Below are 21379 nucleotides of genomic sequence, written 5' to 3'. Positions count from 1 at the left end.
TTCACTTAAGATGAGCTCATCATCAAACCCGGGAGAACCACCGTTGCTCTGCACCAGCAGCAGGGTGACTGAAGCTCAGCACACCCCTGCAAGGGATGCAAGTCAGTTAACACCCCATAAATTAGGAGGGCGAAGCACAATACGTACAATCTAAAAGATTAGTAATTTCTGAGCTTTTAAACCAAAGACACCACACGCTGGTGTGCAGTGTGACAGGAGCTCATGTGAAGCTCGAGACTGCCAAGGCCAGTGAAATTCTGCCTCAGCTCCCTGAGCCCCTTCCCACACACACCCTACTGCTGCTCCAAGGAATCCTCAGGAACTTCACATTCAGGAGGCTTTTCTCTGTGCACACACAGCGTTGCACCCACGTGGGGACGACTGAGCCCTGGGAGCTACAGAGGAGCTCCCAGTGAGTCAGGGCGGCAGGAGCTGCAAAGCTGAGGCTCAGCAGCCCTCAGGCATGGTTAGGTACCCAGACAGCACAGCACTGCAAAGGAAAGCCACGTCACACCCAGTCGTCACACAGGGAGGAAAGCACAAGGCAGAACTGCAGGGGTTTCATGTCTGCCAGCCACACAGCTGTGAGCTTCTTGGAGAGCTTAGCCATGAGGTGTCTGCAAACTGCTACAGCCTCCCTCTCAACCTTCAGAAATAGTCTGCAGAGGTGAGCAGCATTAGCACGATGGGTAACAAACTACTCAACAACAGTAGGTATTTTCTTTTTGGGCAGGCAGACATGAATTTTGAACAAAGATCTAAAATTAGAAAAATAAAAACACTGACAAAGGCAACAACAGAGTTTTAATGAAAAGAACTCCTCTAAAAATCATCATGAGCAGAATCTCATTTTTACTGTTTAAAATATTAAAATGAGATCTTGTCTTTTCTGCTTTGAGAAACAAAATCCAACAGAGCATGCTGTATTCAAAGGCAAACCAATCCATTCCTCACTGTTTGGATTTACCCCTTATACTTCTTCAGAAATCAAAAACATCGTCATCATCATCATCATCATCACCATCAATATCATCAACATCATCAAATGACCAATCCCAGTCCTTAAATGCCAGATCAAGCAATCTGCAACAGGAGGGGTTGATGTTTAATGTGTGTCACACTTCTGTAAAAGGCTCCAAAATCCCATCTGTTACGGCTAAAGCTTTTTGAATAAAAGACTGAGTTAAGGTAGGTGGGTTCCTTCCTTTGCCTGCCATGGAGTATGAAGTTCAGTAAGTGCTCATGCAAGCCAGGGATATTCTGTTCATTGGAAATTCATCTCACAACTCATTCAGTTCTGTAGAACACTTACCATACTGATATTTCCCAAAAACATTTCTGCAGAAAAGACCAACACGTACATTTCATAAAATCAGCTGCTTTCTGCCTTGCCGCTGTTCTTGTGACTGAGGGGCAGTTTTATGCTCTCCTGCTGTCTCTTCCCAGACACTAATGCAAGGCTCACAGTTTTTCCAGTAAAATCAAATAATTTTGACTGCTGAACAGAACATGAAATAGTGTCATCTGAATTTACAGACAAGTGCAGTAGGATCTTCTCTATCGCACTGCAGTGGGGTTGCCCTCCACAGCTGCCCTGTAGCTCCCTAATTAAAGGAAAGCAATGCCAAAAGAGGATCTATCAACTTGTTCTCTAGGCACTGCTGCCTGTGCTCCTTCCTTCTATGGTCAGCAGAGGACAAAGCAGGCGAGGCAAACGTGTCAGCAAATGAGTCACTTTCTCTCTTCTAGGCATTTATTTTGGGGTGGGATGAATCATTGCCTAGAGGCCCTCATCTCTTTCTGCTGTTATCAAAGGATCTTGGACAAGTATCTTAAGTACTAACTTCTCAGTTGCTACAGCTACAAGAAAGGAAAGCAAGTCTAGTCATCTCTTCAGAAAGCAAAATAGATTTTAATCAGGATTATATGGCAACCAGAGCAGGCTGAGATAGAAACCTCACCCTAGCAGAGTTCAGTGCATTTGAGCTAGAACAGGCTGCAGTGTTTAACACAACTCATCACAGGCCTTGGACAAAGTGGGGATCAGGGGGTTCTGGGTTTTCAGGTTGTAAAGGTTTTACATTTTAAAATATGATATATCCCTGAAAAGGCTCAATTGTAATTTGAATGTATTAGGCATTAAAATATATGGAAGTTGGTATTTTTTTCAGTGTGGAACGACACCTTGGGCATAATCCAATTGAATGTACAAACAGAAATTGTATGGTCTAAGAAAACCAGGTCTGCCCTTTTTTAAATTATCACAAAGAACAACAGCCATGAAAAAACCTTGTGGAAACAATCACTGTGTGGAATTCCTAGCAGGGAGAGCATTTCCAGAGCCAGGAAGGCTGGAAGGAACCTCAGGCAGTGTCCAAGCCCAATCTCCTGCTCAAAGCAGGGTCAGCTCCATGGGCAGCTCAGGCTGCTCCAGCCTTTGTTCTCTTGGGTCCTAAAAGCCTCCAGGAATGGACCCTGTCTGGCCTCACCAGCCTGCCTTCCTGCCCAGCTGTCTGTGCTGGCTCTTCCCTCTGTCCAGCTGGAATCTCTCTTGGCTCAGCCCCTTGTCTCTCATCCTCCTGTCACGCAGCGCTGAAGAGCCTGGCTCTGCCTCCTCGACACCCTCCCACAGGCAGGGACAGGCTGCTGTGGTACCTCCCTGGAGATCTCCTTCACCCAATGTTTAACAAGCCCTGTGCCCTCAAGCCTCTGCCCTGACCACCCTGCTGGCCTCTGCTGGACTCTCCCCAGCTGGTCAATGCCTGGCTTGGCTTTGGGTGCCCAAGTGCAGGGGCTGCATCGTGCTGCAGATCCAGGGTGAGCAGAGGGATCATCTCCTCCCTCCACAGCAGTCCCAGACCCTGTCCTGCTGCCAGGGCCACATTGCTGCCTCCTCTCCAGTTCCTCCCCACAGCTGCTGTCCCCAGGTTCCTTCTGTCCCCCAGATCTTTGTTCTGAATCAAGTTCTAACAGAAAATCAGTTGTTCCTCACTGTAAGTCCTTGCACAAAAGCCTCACAGAGGCACCAGTCAGGCATTAATAAGCAAGTACAGTAATTTATAAGTAATCCACACAAATTTCCACTGGTTTGACAGCCCTGCAGTAGTCAGGTGACAGGTGAGGTGACCACACAGAGCTACACTTTTCCATCTGTTAGGTGCATTTGTAAAGCTGACTTGAAAAGTTTAATTGCAAGAATAAGATCACACATAAAAATGTTCATCCTCCTTTTCCCACCATGACAAAATATACAGATAGAAAAATAAACAAATGGGAAAAAATGTCTAAAGGCTGACTTAGACTGGAAGAGCACAACCAAAAAGAAGGGCAAGAGGCACATAACTTCATTGCTCAACTTCACACCAGGTCCAGCCATGGCCATCCTGACAACTGTTAAAACTTCTTTTTTGGTCTTCTTTTTTACATCTTCACACTCCTCTCACTGACCCTGTGTCTAGTTAAACCCCATGTTCCCTACCAGCTGCCCGTTCAAAAGAACAACCAGGCTACAGAGGGTGCTTCCAGTTCTGCCTATTACAGGGGAAAAGCCACAGGATCCATGAGTCGGATTAACTAACAGCTCATGCAAGATCCTTTCCACAAAGAAACAAACACAGTGAGTGGCTCCTCTAAGCTGAGGCTCAGAGATGACATGCTAGATCACTTGTCAGTGGACAACATTTGTGGTCAACTGTCCTTGTCAATAGACAACATTAATGGCAGTAAAATGTTTAAAGCAATAATAGTGTCTTGTGTCACCTTGGTTTGTTTGGAGGAAGCTGTCGACTGGGCCGTCTGATGGACTGGTTTGGCTGTACCTTCATGGAAGTTCTGGGCGAAGATCGAGCAAAGGGGTCTGGTGCTGGGGGCTTCTTGGGTATTTTTTTCACCAGTCTGCTCACCCATTTTTGCTGTTCTTCCGTGGAGTTAGCTAGCAGTAGTAGGTTCTTTGCCGTTGAAATATCGTAGTACACTGTAACAGCAATTTTTAATATCACAGTCAGTGATATTGTTATTATTCTAAACATGCCACCACATCAAAGCTGCCAGGTCACTGTACTCTCACAGGCAACACAAAGAGAAAGCAGCAGAGAAACCCAAAGTGAAGTGAACCACCTTGTGCCAAACGCAGTGTCTCCTGGCTGCTGGCAGTGCTGCCCCTCTCGCTGAGGGGCTCAGCACTCGAGGAGATCCACACTGAGATGGGGAGAACCATGGGGTGAGTCTGAGCCCAGGGAACTGTCAGCCCAGTCCCACAGCCCGCAGCCTCCGTTCCAACACAGACACTGGCATGGCATCCCACCCAAGGTGAGCCCTTCCAGCTCCACCCCTCCCTGCCCACTGCTGGCAGCCCAGCAGAGCCTGCACACAGACCAGCAATTCCCAGCAGGGAGCTGATCCTCCTGGAGACACCCCCAGGAGGGCTCCAGTGCCTGCACGCTGACCAAAGGCAGACCTACCCCTCTGTGCTTAGTTGGTGCCAGACCACTACTGGAATCCTCTGACCCCTCAGGACACCCTGACTCCAGGCACCATATGCACATTCAAGTACCTGCTGCTTACCTTTGCAAGGTGCTATGATCTCTTCCTTCTTATCCATGTGATCCTTGTGACATTTGATATGGCAACGACGACACTCCAGGGCAGGAGGAGGTTTAAACATATGCCAGAGTGGCTTCATGCAAGCCTCACAATTGGTTGGGAAGTGATAAAGAGTAGGTATGAACTCATGTCCTTTGTGACAAATGTAATTTGACTTCTCTCCCATGGGCTCCACGGGAAATTCCTGTTCCTTTTTGCTCTCTCCTTCGTTAGCATATAGAATCTAAAGTCAAAGCAAAATAACCTCAGTACTCTGATAAGACAAACAGAAATTCCAAGTAATTAAGCAGGAAGACTGAGGAAACCCAATGGATTGGATTTTTTCAGGGTGGTTTTTTTAGTGAATATTCTATTAGACAAAGTTATGAAAATATCTTTCACAATATGTAACATCTTTGTTACAGTAGAAACATCCATGTATTACGGAATACCTGGAATATCCTAGGAATTTCCTTGGAGTCTGCTCTGTACACATCAGTCTGAGTGACTGGTCTGACATGGAAGAGTTTGCTAGAGGAAATTATTTCAACAACAACATATTACCAAAATGATAAGTTTAAATTGACAGATTAAGTTAGGATGCAACATCCCACATTAAGACTTCGAGTCATTAATGATTTGTCAAGTACAAATTTCTAATCACTTGGTTAAAGCCTTGTTTTTCAATCCTGCACATGAACTTCCAAAACCCCTAAATAGAAGTCACAAGTATCCAGCTGTATTTTCAAAAAAAAAAGTGGCAGCACTGAAAATCTAACATCATGTAAGTCTCTCAGCTGCCAACAGCTTTCTAACACCACCCTCTCCCCGCGCTCCAACCTCGGAATAGCCACCTTCCGTATTTATTAACGAAATAATTAACTATAAAACCCACTCATAAGGGCCTGTTTTAAGTGAAAATGTGTAACCACTGAAAACGACAGCCTCCACTACAGTTCCTGTGATGCTTTTTGCTACCACATGTGTTTGAGGGAGGGGTCCAGCTGAGAGGTGGTGGTTCCTCAGCTCAGCAGAGCTCAGGGTGGTCCTGAGCACCGCAGCCCCACTGCCCAGCACGGGTACTACAGCTCCCAGCTCTCCCTGCCCAACACTGTGGGACCCCCCCAGGACCTCTGCCACAGCCCCCCTGCCAGGGATCACCCACAAACCAGCAGGTGCTGATACTCACTCTATATCTAACACCATGTAGGGATTGGACTGCTCTTTGTCTTGTTCACTGTCGTAGAACAGGATCTTCTTGCTGCTGACTATTACATACTGGTAAGAGACAGAGAAGAATGAAATACAGCTCTTAATCAAGCTCATCACAGGTGTCAAAGATGTCACAGCAATTGCCACAGATGTCACAGCCATGTATTTCTACAGTCTTCTTAAATAGCAGCCAACAGGACAATAGCTGTGTTGTGTTCTAAGTCCATGATTTGCCAATACACTCAATGCACAACAAACAAAATTCTGATTACCTGATAAATCAATTTATGTTATCAGATTGATACTTAAACAGATTTAAGCACCTACAAAGAGATAAAAATGGAAGTCTAGAAGAAAGGAAGAAGGCAAAAAAGTGTTTAACTTACTACAATTGCCTGAACCTGCTCCCCTCAGACACAGCTCTACCAGCTGACGTATTTTATGCATGTAGGTACTGAGAGAATACTCAAAGAAAAACTAAAGTGTAGAAATCCTGCAGACTACACATGAACCAAGGTCATAAATCTGCTTTTCTTACCTTTTTAACCCATCCAAATTTTTTAGTGTTGTTTCTAACAGGCAGTGACAGCCAGCCTTCCAACCTTGATTCTGAAAAAAACATTGTATGCCAAAGAACATAAATATTCACAAAACATCATTTTTGAGACTATAACCCTTTTTAAATAGTTATCAACAATAAAGAAACAGAGCAAACATGAGAACGTGAAGTATTTAAAACTGCAAGGTCTTGCAAAGTTTATCACAGTAAATGTTCAGGAAAAATTAAACTCCATTGCTGAGCAGAGCCAGCAGCCAGCCATGCAGGCAGGGAACAGCCGTGGGCAGGAGGAAGAAGGGGAAGATAAACCTGCAGCTCTAGCAGACACAGCACCTTTAGTCACTTTTTCAGCTTGAAATGCTTATGTCTCTCAACCTTCACTTTTAGAACAGCACCTGAAGATATTAGTACAAAGCACACAACATCCAGCTCAAGATAAGAAAAGGCAACTTATCACCACCAGTGACCTATATCCCCTACACGCCAGGTCACAGGTTTAATCATCTAAGTCCTATTTTTTTCTTCTATAAATTTTTCTTTTTCTAGTTCTGCTTCAATCTCCTAGGCTTTATAGCCGAAATAAGCCAGCTGGGGTAACCCTTAGGCCTTTCCTAAGTTCAGCTACCCTCTCACTTCCTTGCCATGTTTCATCCTGTGCCCAGCTGAGGTCTGACACACGTGCCAGCAGCAACAAACAGCTGCCCAGGGTCACCCTTTCCTACTGCTGGGTCACACACAGCACCAGTGGCTTTCACCCTAATCTTGTAGCTACACTTAACACAAGCATTTCTTTCCCCTATGCTTTATTGAAAGGAACTACTTGACTGCAATAAGATTTTCCTAATGAGCTTCCCACCTTAGCAGACAACACCTACTGCTGCCGAGGAACCTCCCAGTCAAAAATACTCAAGCCTCACATTTTAACAAACACAAAACCAGGCAAGGAGCATAAATGTGCTCCAAAATGGCAAAAGCTATTTTCTTTCTCATCAGAGGGCATTTGCAGACACCTGCCCATGTTTATTTACCAGAGCATAACAAGTAGTTATTAGGTATTCATAGAATTCTCCTTTGGTCTAGAGAGACTTGAAGCAAGGTTATTTACTCTGTCTTCAAGGTTTATTGCTCTATAAGCCTTGCTCTTGATGACACATTTTACTGGACATATCAAGCACATGAAGTGGCTCCATAATGGGTCTTTTCCCTCATGCCTGCCACTTTAAATTGTTCCTTTCAACTCTAGCTGACAAAAAGGGTAGCAAGAATAATCCTGATGCACAAAATCCTTCCCCATACCCAGGAAGCATGTGCAGTTTTTTAATGCTGTGAGCAAATTATGTCCTGATATTCTTTCTATTTTTCTCTGTACTCGCCAATACTACCAGATGAAATTGGACAAAGTGAGAGTTTCTGGTTGAGCTTCACCATTTCTGGTGTCCGTTCTACCCTAACAGATCAGGGAAAAGCCAGAATGTTCCAAAATGTTCACAGTGCATGCTTACAAGCACTAGGAGGGGAAAAACCAACAACACACAACCATCACACCTCACACCTTTCATAATTATGCCAGAAAAAAAGTCATAGTTTAGGTAGAATTTTTACTTTAGAAGAAAACAAAACCATGCAGGTACCACAACAGCAGCTAGCAAAGAAAAAAATATGTATGTACTTAACAATTATTTTAGTAGAAGCCTTATAGCTTCTAATAGCAAAAACAATGAGGAAAATGGAGGAAATGCTTTACTTTTTACTACAATTTAAGGAAATATATGTTAATATTCCAAAACAAGTTTTGCCTTCAGTGGAAAGACAGTCACACTTTAAAGAAACCTCAACTGATACACAGAAATTTGAATGTAATTTTAAAAGCCCCCTCTGACACTAACACTAAACAGAAGTTTAGTTCAATACAGTGTACATGTGGTCATACAAAATGAATATAGAATATGGAAAAATAAATTGCATTTCATTCTGGGCTTTATGTAGCTGGAAAAATGAATACATTTTGTTTGCCTTACCATACAAGAATCAAATGTAAGATTCAAAATAAGGCAAAACCATGTAATATTAAGAAGAATGAATTTCTATGAGCTAGTAATGTCTACTGAGATGATGAGTTAAGATGTCTCCACACTTCACTTAAACAGAAAGATTTGACTTTTTGGTGCCCAGTATCTTAGGGTGAGGCAGATAGCTGCAGATACTGGAGAGAGGCTGCCTTGAGAACAAGTGCATAAGGCTTATTTATGCAAGGCTTTAATAAAACCAGTACTTTTATACATGGCAGCAAACATGTAAACATTTAAACAGGCCAGTTATCTGCTCATGCCAGCTTTTCCATGTCTTTGATGGCCATGTTTGCTGTCACTGCAGTACATGTGCTGCCAGATCTGCTTCTTGTTTGTTCTTTTAATAATGTATTAATAGTGTTAGTTTTGAAACAGAAAAGGACACAGGTAAGAACAAAACCAAACAGTTCTCAGGGATGTCACCTGTGCTATCAACTTCTGTAGGGCTGTGGGAACAAGACAAAGGTTCCTCCTCTGAGTCAGAATCAGAGTCGAGAAGCATGCGAGAACTGGAAGGCTTAGTGGCAATACTGACAGAGGTAGAAGAGTGCTGGTAGGTAAAAGACATGGATTCCATAGTGTGGGATTGAGTGATATGGACTAAACACACAGCATAAGGGAGGAAAAAGGTAGAAAAGAAGTCAAAATAGAAACTCTAAGAAGAAGGTATTAGTTTTACATTTCAAATCATAACACAGCAATTTCAAAGTCACCACCACAATAAAGTGGAAAAAATATTCAGCTTTGATGGGGCACACAAGAATTTTTTGAAGAAATGTCTTTAAATAAATGTAAGATGACATATGTTTACAGACAGATTAAGTTAGTAGGTGGAGAGTGATCACTATCAAATCATTAATGAGATGGTAGGAACACCTGAGGATGAAAAGCCACAGAATCATCAAAGCATCAATTCAATACTTCTGTGGTAAACCATTCTATCTAAATGCAGAAATATTAATAAAATTAACATACCAGGGAATCCATCATCTGCCTCAGCATCTCCAGGCCCACTGCCTATGCTGCTGTTGTCAAGACCAATGTGCAGTGACTGCAGCTGGGAACGCAGCTGCTCAATGTCACTGTCCTTGCTGTCCAGAGTCATCTGCAGCTCAATCCGTATCTGGCTCTCCTCTGCTATTTGCTGTAAGGAGAAATTGCAACAAGTCCCGTGATCACAACACTCAGTTACTCAGAGAAAACAGTAGAAAACGAGGCAGACTGGAGTCAGCCTCCATCTGAATCCTGCATGTTGCCTTTGGCCACGGGAGACTCAGGCTTAGAGGCTGCACCTGCCTCGGAAGCCCGCGTCAATCCCAGGAGAGCTGGGGGTTTGTGTTTGCAAAGGGATCTTACTGCCTGCATTTCATTGATTTCCTTCTGGTATTTGATCATCATTTGGGTTAACTTTTCTCGTTCAGACTTCAGCTCCATGTGCAGCTTTCTGTTTTCCTTCTCCTTCCGCCGCACGTCGGTGTCGGCCCCGCGCTTCACCGGACCCTTCCGGTTCATGATCTCGGCCAGTTTGTTCACAGCCTTCCCAGGGGAAAGGGGGAAAAATGGCAAAAACACACTGATCAGTATGTGGAGTGACACTGGGGAGAAACAGTCGTCTCTCCTATCCACAACCAGACACTTTTAATCTAACTGCAAGCTAAGCCCCCTGCATTTCCAGCCCTCTGAAGTTGCTTTAATTCCATGTGCTGCTCAAAATGGAAACGAAGGCAGTGAAGCCTTTTCCACTTCACCCCAGCACCTGCTTTGGACACTTCTACTTGGACACTTCATTTAACTATTCTCTTCCATCTCCTTTAGCTTGCCCCAAAATATATCTTTGTGTTAAAATGCCAGTTATTCTAAAAAATACAATCCAGATTAAAATTTAAAATAAATAAAAAATATGCTGTTTTATGGAAACTGCAGAGAAATATAAATCAAGATCAAGTCAGTAAAATATGAATTAATTTGACTGAAGTGAAGAATTTTGCTAGTGAACTGCATCTGGATTAGGAGTTCCTCATTACTAAATCATGAGGATGCAGTCTCACTACACTGGAAGTCTGCTTAGTAGAAGCAAAAAAAAAAATAAAATAATCATCATTATGGTTTAGGGGCAAAAAAGATTCAAGTGCTAACAGAATATTTAGATAGTTTACCATGGCAAGTTTTCTATTAAAAATTACTTGATTCATGAACACTATATCTTAATTCATTTAGATACATCTGCTTACCTGGGTTTTCAATGTTCTTTCATTCAACAACTGTTTCTCAAATTGTGCTTTAATATTTCCTACATTTGCTTCTTCTTCTTTTAGTTTTGTAATTTCTGTAGCAAGGTAATTAAAAAGATATATGTGAAAATTCATTACGAAAGAAGACAGTACTATTTAAGAACAACACTGGCTTCATGCCAAATTACATTTGGTTCAAGAATACATACGTTCTTGCGCTTCCTTCAGTTTATTGTTTAGTTCTTCCTTCTCGTTAGCAAGATTAGCCACATCACTAGTCAGTGTCCTATTTGCCTCCTCCAACTACAAAACAAAAAGTAGATGTGACTACATAACTAGCACATTTGGCACAGGAGAGCACTGCAGCACAGAAGGAAACACTGCAGAGGGCAAGCAGGGTGAGCACGGGAGCACGAGCTGCAGGAGGGGCAGGGGCATGGAGGAAGGATGCCTGAAGAAACAGGTCATACAATAAGAGATTATTTTCTATCAATGAAACAAAAGCCAGTATTTTTTAAACGTCAGATGTACTTGTATAACACTTATCTCTACTCAGGCTACATGACAATGGGTAACTGCAGCTGCAAACAGAAGACAGGCTGCTGTAAACCAGAGTGAGGGCCACGTCACTCACAGAGGCTATGGTGGCGTCCTTCTCAGTGAGCTCCTGCTTGTGCCTGGCCATCATCTCCTTGATCTCCAGCTCTTTCATGATCTTCTCTTTTTCCAGATCAGAGTACTGCTCTTCAGCAATGGAACGTGCGAGCTGTTCTGAATCTGCCTTTGTCAAAGTAATCTCCAGCTGAGCAGCCAAGGAATCTCTGCAAGTTATTACAATTAACTGTAGGAACTGCAACCACGGGAGTGGGGGGGGTTGTGTAAAAAAAAAAAAAAAAAAAAAGAACAACAAAAGGACTTAATCTTTCATATATTAGTTGCACAACGAGGAAAATCTTACCTCTCATCCTGTAACTCTTGTATCTTTTGCTGCATTTCCTTACAAAGCTTGGTCTTTTCCTCACATTCTTCTTTAAGTTCTCGAACTTGTGTCTTGTACAGAGTCTAGAATTCAAAGTTGGATAGAAAAGGACATGACTTGAATATTCTAGCTGGAAGGTACACAAAAAATGATAAAAGATGACACTGTATGTAGTTCTTTGAACACACACTCAATTACAGCATAATTGTGCACTGCCTTCTCTAAATTTAACTAATCATCATCATTTCCAAATATGTTCGGTTCTTTTACTTTTTTGTTGTTTGTTTTGTTTGGGTTTTTTTAACTTGTGTGTTTGTGATTGTGTAGGTGTAAGATACACATTTTGTATGTGTGTAAACATCCTGTTTAAGAGACTCTCAATGTAAATACCACTATTTGATAGAAAATTATAAGTATCAGAAACAAGGAAAACCATAACTTTATTTTTTTTACTCTTTCACATTTTTGTCAGAGGGAGGCATGTAGGCAGAATTTAGATTTTAACCATACAAAGCCATTAAAACAATGTGACTACTAAAAGAGCAAAAATAAGCACAGCAGGAATGGAAAAAACAGATTAGAAAAGCACTTGAAATTAAAGTTTTTGTGAAATGGATACAAATCTAGAGGTCAAGAGGAAATGAAAGAAAAAATATATTGGTCTGTAACTCAAATGACTGCACACAGGTGAAGTGCATTTAGTACAGGGATTTCAAGACAGACTGTCCCTGGCCTGTCCACAGCAGCCAGCTGACCTCAGCTCACCCTTGCTCTCCCTTAATGTGTGCAACTCTTTGGTCTGCTAAAGCTTCAGACAGTCCTCCTTGCTGACAAAGACCACAGTAAAATCTTAAGTTTCCTCTAATTCTGAAACAAGCCTTTTGGGCTCCACCTGCAGCGTGGCTGGCTGTGCACTGTCAATTTAAATTAACATCCATATGTTCATGATGATTTTTAAGTACAGTAACTACCCATTCTGTTGTACCTTATCACAGATCTTGTATTGGGTTCATTTCCCCAAGTCAAGCCTGCTTTGCCCATGACAGTAACAGCTGAGTGGTCTCCCTGTCCTTATCATGACCCATGAGCCCTGTGTTGTATTTTCTCCCTTGTCCAGCTGAGGGGGGCAGTGACAGAGTGGTTTTGATGGGCACCTGGTGTCCAGCCAGGGTCAACCCACCACAGATCTCTTCCAAGTTTGGATGTGATGGAAAAACTTTCTTCCAAGCCTTTAATGCACATGTTTTGTCACACCACCTGACTTGAGAATATAGTTCTCCTCTTCCATGGAGCACAGAGTTGATGAATCAGAAGGCTTGAAACATGCAGAGAATTATTCACACTGTGGAGAAAGGAGCTCCTTGACTCCTCCCTCTCTCTAAGCTGTGTTTGGGACCCCCTTCCAAAACTGGAACATTTCTTAACATAAGCTCTTTCACACTGCTCAGCAATCAAGAACAAAGAATGAAGACAAGGCTGCAGACAAGACTGAAGACAGACACAAGAAAAAGGAGCAGCTCTAGGTTGGAGATGTGAAACACCTGATGGCTGAGGAAGAAGAAGAAAGGCTAACATTGTACTCAGTAAATAGTTTAGTATAAAAATAAAAAAGCACAAAACATACCGAGAAATACTGTTCAGCTTCAAGTTGGTCTTGAAGCTCTTTCATTTGTCCATCTGCATCTTGACGTTCCCTAGAAAGGAATAACAGACCTTGAAAGACAGGAACATACTCCAGAAAGTCAACAGAAAACCCAGCACTCACACTCTCTAGATCTCCAGTCATCTCCTAACCAAAGTATGGTCAACAATTACACCTCAGGCTTCTTGTAGCTACCAGCTCTTTTTCACTTGTACAGCTGAGAAAACTGCACTAATAAGAAGCAACCTGAATACTGTTGAACACACTAACTACTACAGTGTCCCACAGATCAACCAGTAAGAGATACTAATAGAGCAAACAGCTGCCAACAGAATCTTATTTCCATATAAAACATCACTGATCTGACAGATTGTTTTGGGTGTCTTTTTTGCTAGAGCCAAGCCTGTGAAAACATGTCTGTATTCTTTGACATGCATCACTTCTTGAATTCATCTGTTACTAAAACAACTCAGAAAGTCAATTAGTCAGTCTGTAACAAAGAGCAGTAATGTAGCAGAGATTTCTGCCTGTGTTTCACACTACAGCAACCACCAAATGTAGCCACCTTCTTGGTGAGTAACTATATCTTGCTGACAGAAAAGATAAAGCACAAGGAGATCATAGAATTGTGTAGGTTGGAAAAGACCTTTAAGATCATCAAGTCCAACTGTTAAACCCAACACTACCAAGTCAACCACGACACCATGTCCTTAAGCACCACATCTACACATCTTTTAAATACATCCACTTCCCTGAGCAGCCCGTGCCAGAGCATTTTTCTTAATACTCAAACTAAACCTACCCTGGCATAACCTGAGGCCATTTCTTCTTGTTCTATCGCTTGTTACTTTGGAGAAGAGCCCAGCTCCCAGCTCCCTGCACCCTCCTCTCAGGCAGGTGCAGAGGGCAATGAGGTCTCCCCTCAGCCTCCTCTGCTCCAGACTGAACATCCCAGCTCCCTCAGACATTCCTCCTAAGACTGGTGCTCTAGACCCTCAGCTGATAAACCATCAGAAGTCATAAAGGAGCTGAGGATGAGACTGACCTGATGTATGTGCTAAACTTGTCTTAACATTCACAAGAATGTTATTTTAAAAATAAATAGTATTTATTATCAGGTGCAAATATTGCACTCAAGACCTCGAAGAACTGCTGGGATTTAACACAACTCCTGTTTGAAGGCCCAAAAGATGTCTTTTAACATCTTCAGTACAGATCTGTATTAGTATTCCTCTCCAACACTATTAAGCTCTCTTGGACTAACAATACCAGTAACTTTGCTCTTCACTGCAGTCTTACAACATTTAAAACAATTAAAAGTACATAGACTTACTCTTAAGTCAATGTTTCTCTGAAGTTCCCAGACACTTGTTTTCAAGCAGGGTTTTTTAGGATTTTCAGGATAACAAACATCTTTTCCTACAAATCTATACACTGCTTAATCACTGGGGCGAATCTCAACCTCAGTCACTGCAAATTATTTTAAACAACAACTCAGTTTTGTACTGCAGAACAGCACATTCGCTGCAAAGGATTCCTAAATTCATATCACTCTCAGCTTTTGCAAAATAAACCACGACAAATCAGTCACATCACTAGAAAAGACAGAGCAGCTCGGCCTACTTGCGGAGTTCGTTGTTCTGCTTTTCCAGACTGAGTTTGATCTCCTGAAGATGGTTATTCTCCTGCTTCAGCTGCTTCTCTGACATCTTCAGGGTGTTGACCTGCTGCGTTTGCATCTTGAGGTCGTTTTGGGTGAGACAGCGCTTTTGTGTTTCTTGCTCTATTTTTAAGGTCAGGTTTTTTACCTGAAAAATAAGGAGAAACCTGTGAGTTTTCCAGACCTACACAGGAAAGCGACGTGTCAACAGCGACTCTCCCTGACTCCCCCTGCACTTCTGCACAGCAGGCTCACCTCTTTTCAGAAGTCAAAGCTGCTTCCTGAATAAAGGCATTAGCACACCATAAATAAGCTATTTTCCCATGTCAGTGTCACAGCATTTTACACTTCAGAGGAAAAAAAGTTTTAAGACCAATAACACCAAAATATTTCTGAAAAATAAAAACCACACCCTGTAGAATTTTTAAAGCTCCAGTGACAGAGGAGGGAAAAGTTGGCAACATTTTCATTTACAAACGTTCCTAAATACAGCCATAAAGGGAAAACATTGAAAACCACTCCAGACCCTTGTAGTCATTGTTCCTTACATCCTCATTTAGTAAATCCTTTTGCCTTAGGAGTTCATTGATTTTCTGTTGTGATTGTTTGAGATCACAGTCCAACATGGAACGCTGCTTTTCAGCTTCTAATAACCGATTTTCTACTTTTTGCTTTAAAGCTCTCTCTTCCAGAAGTTTCTTCTCCATTTCTGTGAATAAGAGATTTCAGAGTCAGTGTAAACCAGCAGCAGATTTTGGAGGGTGAGGGGAGGAGGAGGAGTCTGTCCCATACCAACAATAAGCAACATGTTTATCCTTTTAACACTGCAGATCAAGATTGCTGAGAAGGGATTAATCCACATTTTCACAGCAAACCCACACCCAGAGGAGGCTTTGCAAGCACCCCGGACTGCAGCTACATCCTGCTTTTGAGTTTCAAGTTCATCCGCCACACATCTGAGATGGTACAAAGAGTGGAGTTTTTTAAAGAATCCATCTAAGCCTGCGGAAGGGTTGCTTTTGATCATTTGAAGTCATTTAAATGGCTGAAGCTGTTCAGGAACCTGACCTGTCAACTGATTCAGCCACTGTTACTGAATCATTTTGCTTCTCTGAACACCTGCACGCTCCAGGTTTCAGTGACTGCTCACCAATCAGAAGGATGGGATTTACAGGCAGCTTTTTAAGTAGCTGTAATCAACTTAAACCATTTAATCCAAAAGTAAGAGCCATCTTCTGGAATTGTTTGGTAATGATCCCTCTCTCCAGGAGCCTTCGATTGTCATGACATGCAACAGAACATGGACAGTGACTACATAAGTGCAGCAAAGACCTCGCCATTTCTAACTCCATCTGGTCTACTTCCTTCAATTGTTTCATTGCTGACGTTTATTTTACCTAGGAAAACTCAAAAAGGTTTGAGTACACTGAGTAAGAACACATACAGGCTCTTAACAAAAATGTCACAAGCAGCTTTAGTAATATAAATGTAAGAAAAATCAATTCAATACATTAGCACAGAAAATTAATTAGTGTGTGCAATGGAGAACCTATTTTCCTCTGAGACTAAACCTGTGTCTCTAACCCTAGCAAAGCAAGGGAAAAGGGACCACAGCTGCTCTTCAGGGCTCTAATTGTATTAAAAAAGAAAAGGGAAATCAAGGAAAAAAAGCCTTCACTCAGGCTTCCACTAGCATGGAAAGGTGGTATTACCTGCTTTGTACCACTTACACTGCAGCCCAGCTGTCATGTCCAGTACGTACCTTTCATGGCTTCAGATTTTGCTTCCTCTATAGATTCATAGATCTTATTTTTGTCTGCTAATCGTGCTTTTGTGGCTTTATGTTCAGCTTCTTCTTGCTCAAGGTTCTGCTGCATAACTTTGAATTTATATGTCATATCTATTTCCATGTTGCTCTTTTCCTGTTCAGGAAAAGATTACATAGAAATAAAATATTTTAATACATCAGGTTAAAGACAAAATTTTGGACAACAGGAACAGGCAACCTGGAATGAGAGCTCAGACTCTCAGGAGTTAACTGAGAACTCACTTCTACAAATGTTTTTCTCTGGATGGCAAAGTGCTCCAGAAATGCACAGTGACCTCCCCAGTTGCAAACAAGTAAAGAACTGACTTGTTGGTGCCTTAGCCACCAACATCCTCTCATAAGGGTGGCTTAAAAATTTGATTTATTGAATAATTTTTTCTTTCTTTTTTTTTTCCCCTCTTTTTTTTTGTTTGTTTGCTTCAGTAACAAATTTGTAAAAAAAAAACAATAGCACAAGCTTTTTTATTTCTGGCAATACTGAATGAGTTTAAAAAACACAACAGATTAAATGTTACTACTGCACCATTTAGCTACACAGTGGAGTACATTACTACCTACTTCAGAAGTATAATATATTGTGATCATAAGGGAAATGATGTGTTTTCTCCCCACTTTTCAAATTCCAAAAACAATAGAGAAAAAAATTCAAAGCAAAAGCACTGAAAACAAGGCTTATTTTTTGCATAGGTTTTGTCTCCACATCTCAAGCAATACAAGCACAAATAAAACATTTCCATCAGAATGTAACACCAGTGTTTACTTAGAAGTGCTGTTACCTTTTCTAAATCTGTCAGTTTTTCCTGCAATTGCCTCTTCTCCATTTCCAGCTTGGCTAATGCACTCTTTCCATTTTTTACTTCTTCTTCAAGGCTAGAGATTCGACCTAAAAAAGACCCAATCTTCAGTGAGGCTGAGCACTGTGTGACAAGAGAATGTGCTTCATCTACTGAGAGATAAAGTTTTTAATATGTAATAGCTTCTGAGTATTAAGAACATCTCACTTTTGGGGTGATTTAAAAAGTTATCAATTACATTTAGTAAATGTTCTGACACATTTTCTCTGAAATGCATGCCCACAGTTACATGCCATTGCACAGAACAGCACACTGATCTAGCCATGCTCTGAAGCTCCAATAACATCACCAAACCCCATTTTGATTCCTGAAACCAGCCAAGCTTGGGAAGATTCATACAGATACCTTGTAAATCACTGATAATCTCTGATCCATGACTTCGATCTCTCCTTTCTGATTCCAGAGCTGACTGAAGATTGAGGAAATCCTTCTCCAGTTTGAGTTTTGCATTCTCCAGCAGGCAGTTCTTATCTTGGAGCTCTCTGTTATTAGCTTCCAGCTGCTGGATTTGCTTCGTGCTTTCTGTCTGGTTCTTCCTCAGCCTGGCTGCAGTATCAGACTCTGACCGCAGCAAAGAATTGGCTTCATCCAACTAAAAATTGAGAAAAACATACTTCAGATAATTAAAATATGACAACTGCTTTTTCTAATACAGAATACTAGATTTGATGGATTAAAGAAATCAAAAGGGGTGCATTTTAAGATTGCTTTTGAACACCAAAACATGAGAAGAATGAACAGCTTTTAAAACTCCATTATACATTTTGATTCCCTCCACTACTAAAAATCTGCATGCCCAACACCTCTTACTTTAAAACACACAGATACAAGCTGGCTTGCCTGTCTTTGAAGTTGATTGATTTTCTCATTGGATATTTGAGAATTCTGATTCCTCTTTTTTAAATCTTCAAGTTGGTCTTTCAAACTGTTAACTGTAACAAAAACAATTCAACACTGTTAATCACCTGATTCTTGACAAAGCTTCAGTTTGAACTATGATTCATTTATTTTATTTTCTAAAAACCCACATCAAAAGGCACCCTCCAAGCAAGGTTCAACATACCCTCATTTTCCAAATTGCGTTTCTTGTCTGCTTCATGTTCTGCTTTTCTCTGGTACTCTGTGTTCTTGTGCTGAAGAAGAGCCTTCTCTCTTTCCAACTGTCTGACTGCAGACTCCACACTCTTCCTGGAGGTTATCTGGACATATTTAAGAAAAACACAACTAAGTACACAGGGAATAGTGTTATTCCTTAAATGATAAGAAGATGCCCTCACAAACACAGGGTATCACAACACGTGGCCAAATCCAGACCAGGAGGACTATGGGCAGGAGCTTTTATAATATAAAGACTTTGATAATTTGGGTTTGATGAATCTGGTAAACCTGCCCCTCTGGAAGCACAGAAACATGCATGTCATGTCAGGCCTTGCTATGGGCCTGGAGTAGCAATAACTCAGTTGCACACATCCAGTAAAGGTCTGACAAACTTGTCACAGCACTAAGGTGCAAGGATGGGCAAGAAACATGGTCCTTCCACTGACACTGAGCAAGGCAAGGAATGGCCTTCCTCTTCTAGTAACACTGCCCTCCCATCTTCAATGTTCAGAACCATGCTGTCCTCCAATTCAAAACACCTTAAAAACCAATCCCATAAACAAATGTGTGGTTGCAGTACAGAAATTATAATGAAAACCTTTTATCAGTGACAATTTCATGCATGTGAATATCAAGAAATTAACTGCTATGTCCTGCTAAAAGTACACAGACACTCAAAAAGTATTTTGCTGTTTCCTACAGAAAAAAAAAAACAAGTGTTAAAAGTTCTAATTCCAAGAATAAATAACTATGGACTTACCTCTTCATCTAGCTCTTTCACTATCTTCTCTAAACGAGTATTAGTAGACCTGAAGAAATTTGAAAAATATTTTTAAACTCTGCTGATTATTCAGAAATTAGAATGCTTGGATGTGTCTCAATAATTTTATGTAATACACTCTATTTTCAGCAATCACATGAAACTTCAAGGACTAGGAAAAATCACTCAAACAATAGAGAGATTCTTACAGAGTTAAGGCAAAAAACCCCAGTGAGTCACAGGAGTAGCAAGAATTAAGCCAGCAATTTACAGTGAGGTCTGCTTGCAAGGCCAGGAATCCCCAACAAATGCTTTTAAGCATTCAAAACCAAAAGGTGTACTAAAACTTCTTTATAAGCATACCTAACATGTCAAAACAGTCTTACCTGTACTTCTGTTCTAGCTCATCTTTGGCTTGTAACTCGTTACTGAGCTGTTCTTCCAGCTTGCTTAGTTTTGTCTGAAACTGTAAAATGTCAAAAAAGCACAGCCCACATGTAAAACACTAGCATGTAAACCAGGTGTCAGTCAATTAAATAACAAATAAAGGGTCAGAGGAAAATTAATCCAGTCTTCCACTCTATTACTTTAAAGCCATGGCAGGGAGGCTGTATCTGTGCAAGGAATTAATCCTGATGGTGCTAGAGGGACAGACCCATAGCAGGGAAATCTGCTGCATGAAACCCAACTCTCAGGTGCCCCAGGTTGTGAGCCATGGCAGGTCCATGGGCACAGAGGAGTGCTGCTGGCCCTCTGCTGCCTTCCTCTGTGGGCAGAGATCTCCACTGCAGCAGAGTCGTTGGGACAGTCTTTTCTAAGTGCAACTAACAAACACAAAGGGGGCTCCTGACTGAACTCTGATGTTCAGAGGACATCCCTCAGCAGGCTCAGGACAGCACATGAAGTGGGAGTTCTCAGTCTAACGCACAGAAGCCAACACACACTCTTCCCTTAGGAATGCCTTGCTTACTAAAACATTAAAGAGAAATTACAAGTCAAGTACCCAAATATTAACTAAATAAATTCCAAATAATATTTTTTTATTTGTCTCACGTCTTCAGGCTCTCAAATGCATTTATTTTTGTCCCTTCTCCCTCCTCCTCTACCCCCACAGAATATAATGTAAAAATATGGTTTTCTAAAACACTTTATAATTGTTGCAATTAGAAGATTCTCAGAACAGGGACACTGAAAAGGACATCAAAATTGGAGACTCATTGCTTGAGACAGCACAAATATAAAAAGTTGTCAGAAGTGAAATGTCAAATTTTACCAACCGTACTTACTATCACAACATAAAAAGGAAATATCACAAATGTGACACTATGTATCCTAGGCAGCAGCAGACTTGCATTTTTAAAAGGAAACTCTGAAACTATTAATCTATTCAGCAATGTCTAAATCTCTGCATCTATTCAGCAGTGACAGGAAGGTTTGCAGCAGAGTCTAATAAACAACTTAAATTTCTGCTGGGCGATACATAATGCATCTCCTTTACTCTTTTTTTAAGCTTTGAAAGGGAGTTGTAAGTTTAAGAAAAATTAACAATACACTATCTACACCTTAATAATAAAAATATTTAAGTAATGAAGTACAGGAAAATTCCATAGCATTCTCCTGTCATCTGCAAATTTAAATTCCACTGCCCATCCCCACAAGCTGTACCATGCACTTCCTTCAACTGAGAGCACGATTCTAACACCCCTGCAGCACTGCAGGTGACCATTTACTTTTCCAGACTCTGAGTAAATCAGTCATGAATCATTCAGACAAGTCTGGAGCCAAAATTCACAACCTTCTCAAGACTGATACTGCTTGTGGCAAGCAAAGCCTTACATATTTGTTTTTCAAACAAAGTCTAGATGCCAAAAGCATGTAAGAAAAATCTATATTTGGTTTTTATACT

General features: G+C 41.3%; 1 protein-coding gene across 3 annotated transcripts in view; it reads right to left on the bottom strand.

The window, feature by feature from the left end:
* Window positions 1–21379, bottom strand: part of ROCK2 (Rho associated coiled-coil containing protein kinase 2) — an 87451-nt gene that overhangs the window by 2203 nt on the left and 63869 nt on the right. Inside the window, exons 11-33 of one of the 3 annotated variants that reach the window (XM_051613211.1) lie at window positions 19860–19939; window positions 19474–19522; window positions 18679–18814; window positions 18456–18547; window positions 17961–18207; window positions 17538–17644; window positions 16696–16855; window positions 15482–15642; window positions 14897–15081; window positions 13256–13325; window positions 11611–11714; window positions 11287–11473; window positions 10862–10955; window positions 10653–10747; window positions 9778–9957; window positions 9397–9565; window positions 8845–9021; window positions 6332–6402; window positions 5771–5859; window positions 5034–5112; window positions 4564–4825; window positions 3760–3973; window positions 968–1083 (exon numbers count right to left, since the gene is read on the bottom strand). In XM_051613211.1, the coding sequence (XP_051469171.1) occupies window positions 981–1083; window positions 3760–3973; window positions 4564–4825; window positions 5034–5112; window positions 5771–5859; window positions 6332–6402; window positions 8845–9021; window positions 9397–9565; window positions 9778–9957; window positions 10653–10747; window positions 10862–10955; window positions 11287–11473; window positions 11611–11714; window positions 13256–13325; window positions 14897–15081; window positions 15482–15642; window positions 16696–16855; window positions 17538–17644; window positions 17961–18207; window positions 18456–18547; window positions 18679–18814; window positions 19474–19522; window positions 19860–19939 (3111 nt within the window). In that variant the 3' untranslated portion in view covers window positions 968–980. The remainder of the gene's footprint in view (window positions 1–967; window positions 1084–3759; window positions 3974–4563; window positions 4826–5033; window positions 5113–5770; window positions 5860–6331; window positions 6403–8844; window positions 9022–9396; window positions 9566–9777; window positions 9958–10652; window positions 10748–10861; window positions 10956–11286; window positions 11474–11610; window positions 11715–13255; window positions 13326–14896; window positions 15082–15481; window positions 15643–16695; window positions 16856–17537; window positions 17645–17960; window positions 18208–18455; window positions 18548–18678; window positions 18815–19473; window positions 19523–19859; window positions 19940–21379) is intronic. The other 2 variants (XM_051613212.1, XM_051613213.1) reach the window with 2 other exon arrangements.

Source organism: Apus apus, chromosome 3 (assembly GCF_020740795.1).
Source record: "Apus apus isolate bApuApu2 chromosome 3, bApuApu2.pri.cur, whole genome shotgun sequence".
Taxonomy (NCBI): Eukaryota; Metazoa; Chordata; class Aves; order Apodiformes; family Apodidae; genus Apus; species Apus apus.
Note: the sequence above shows the minus strand (reverse complement) of the source record. Positions and strands in the feature narration are given on the sequence as shown.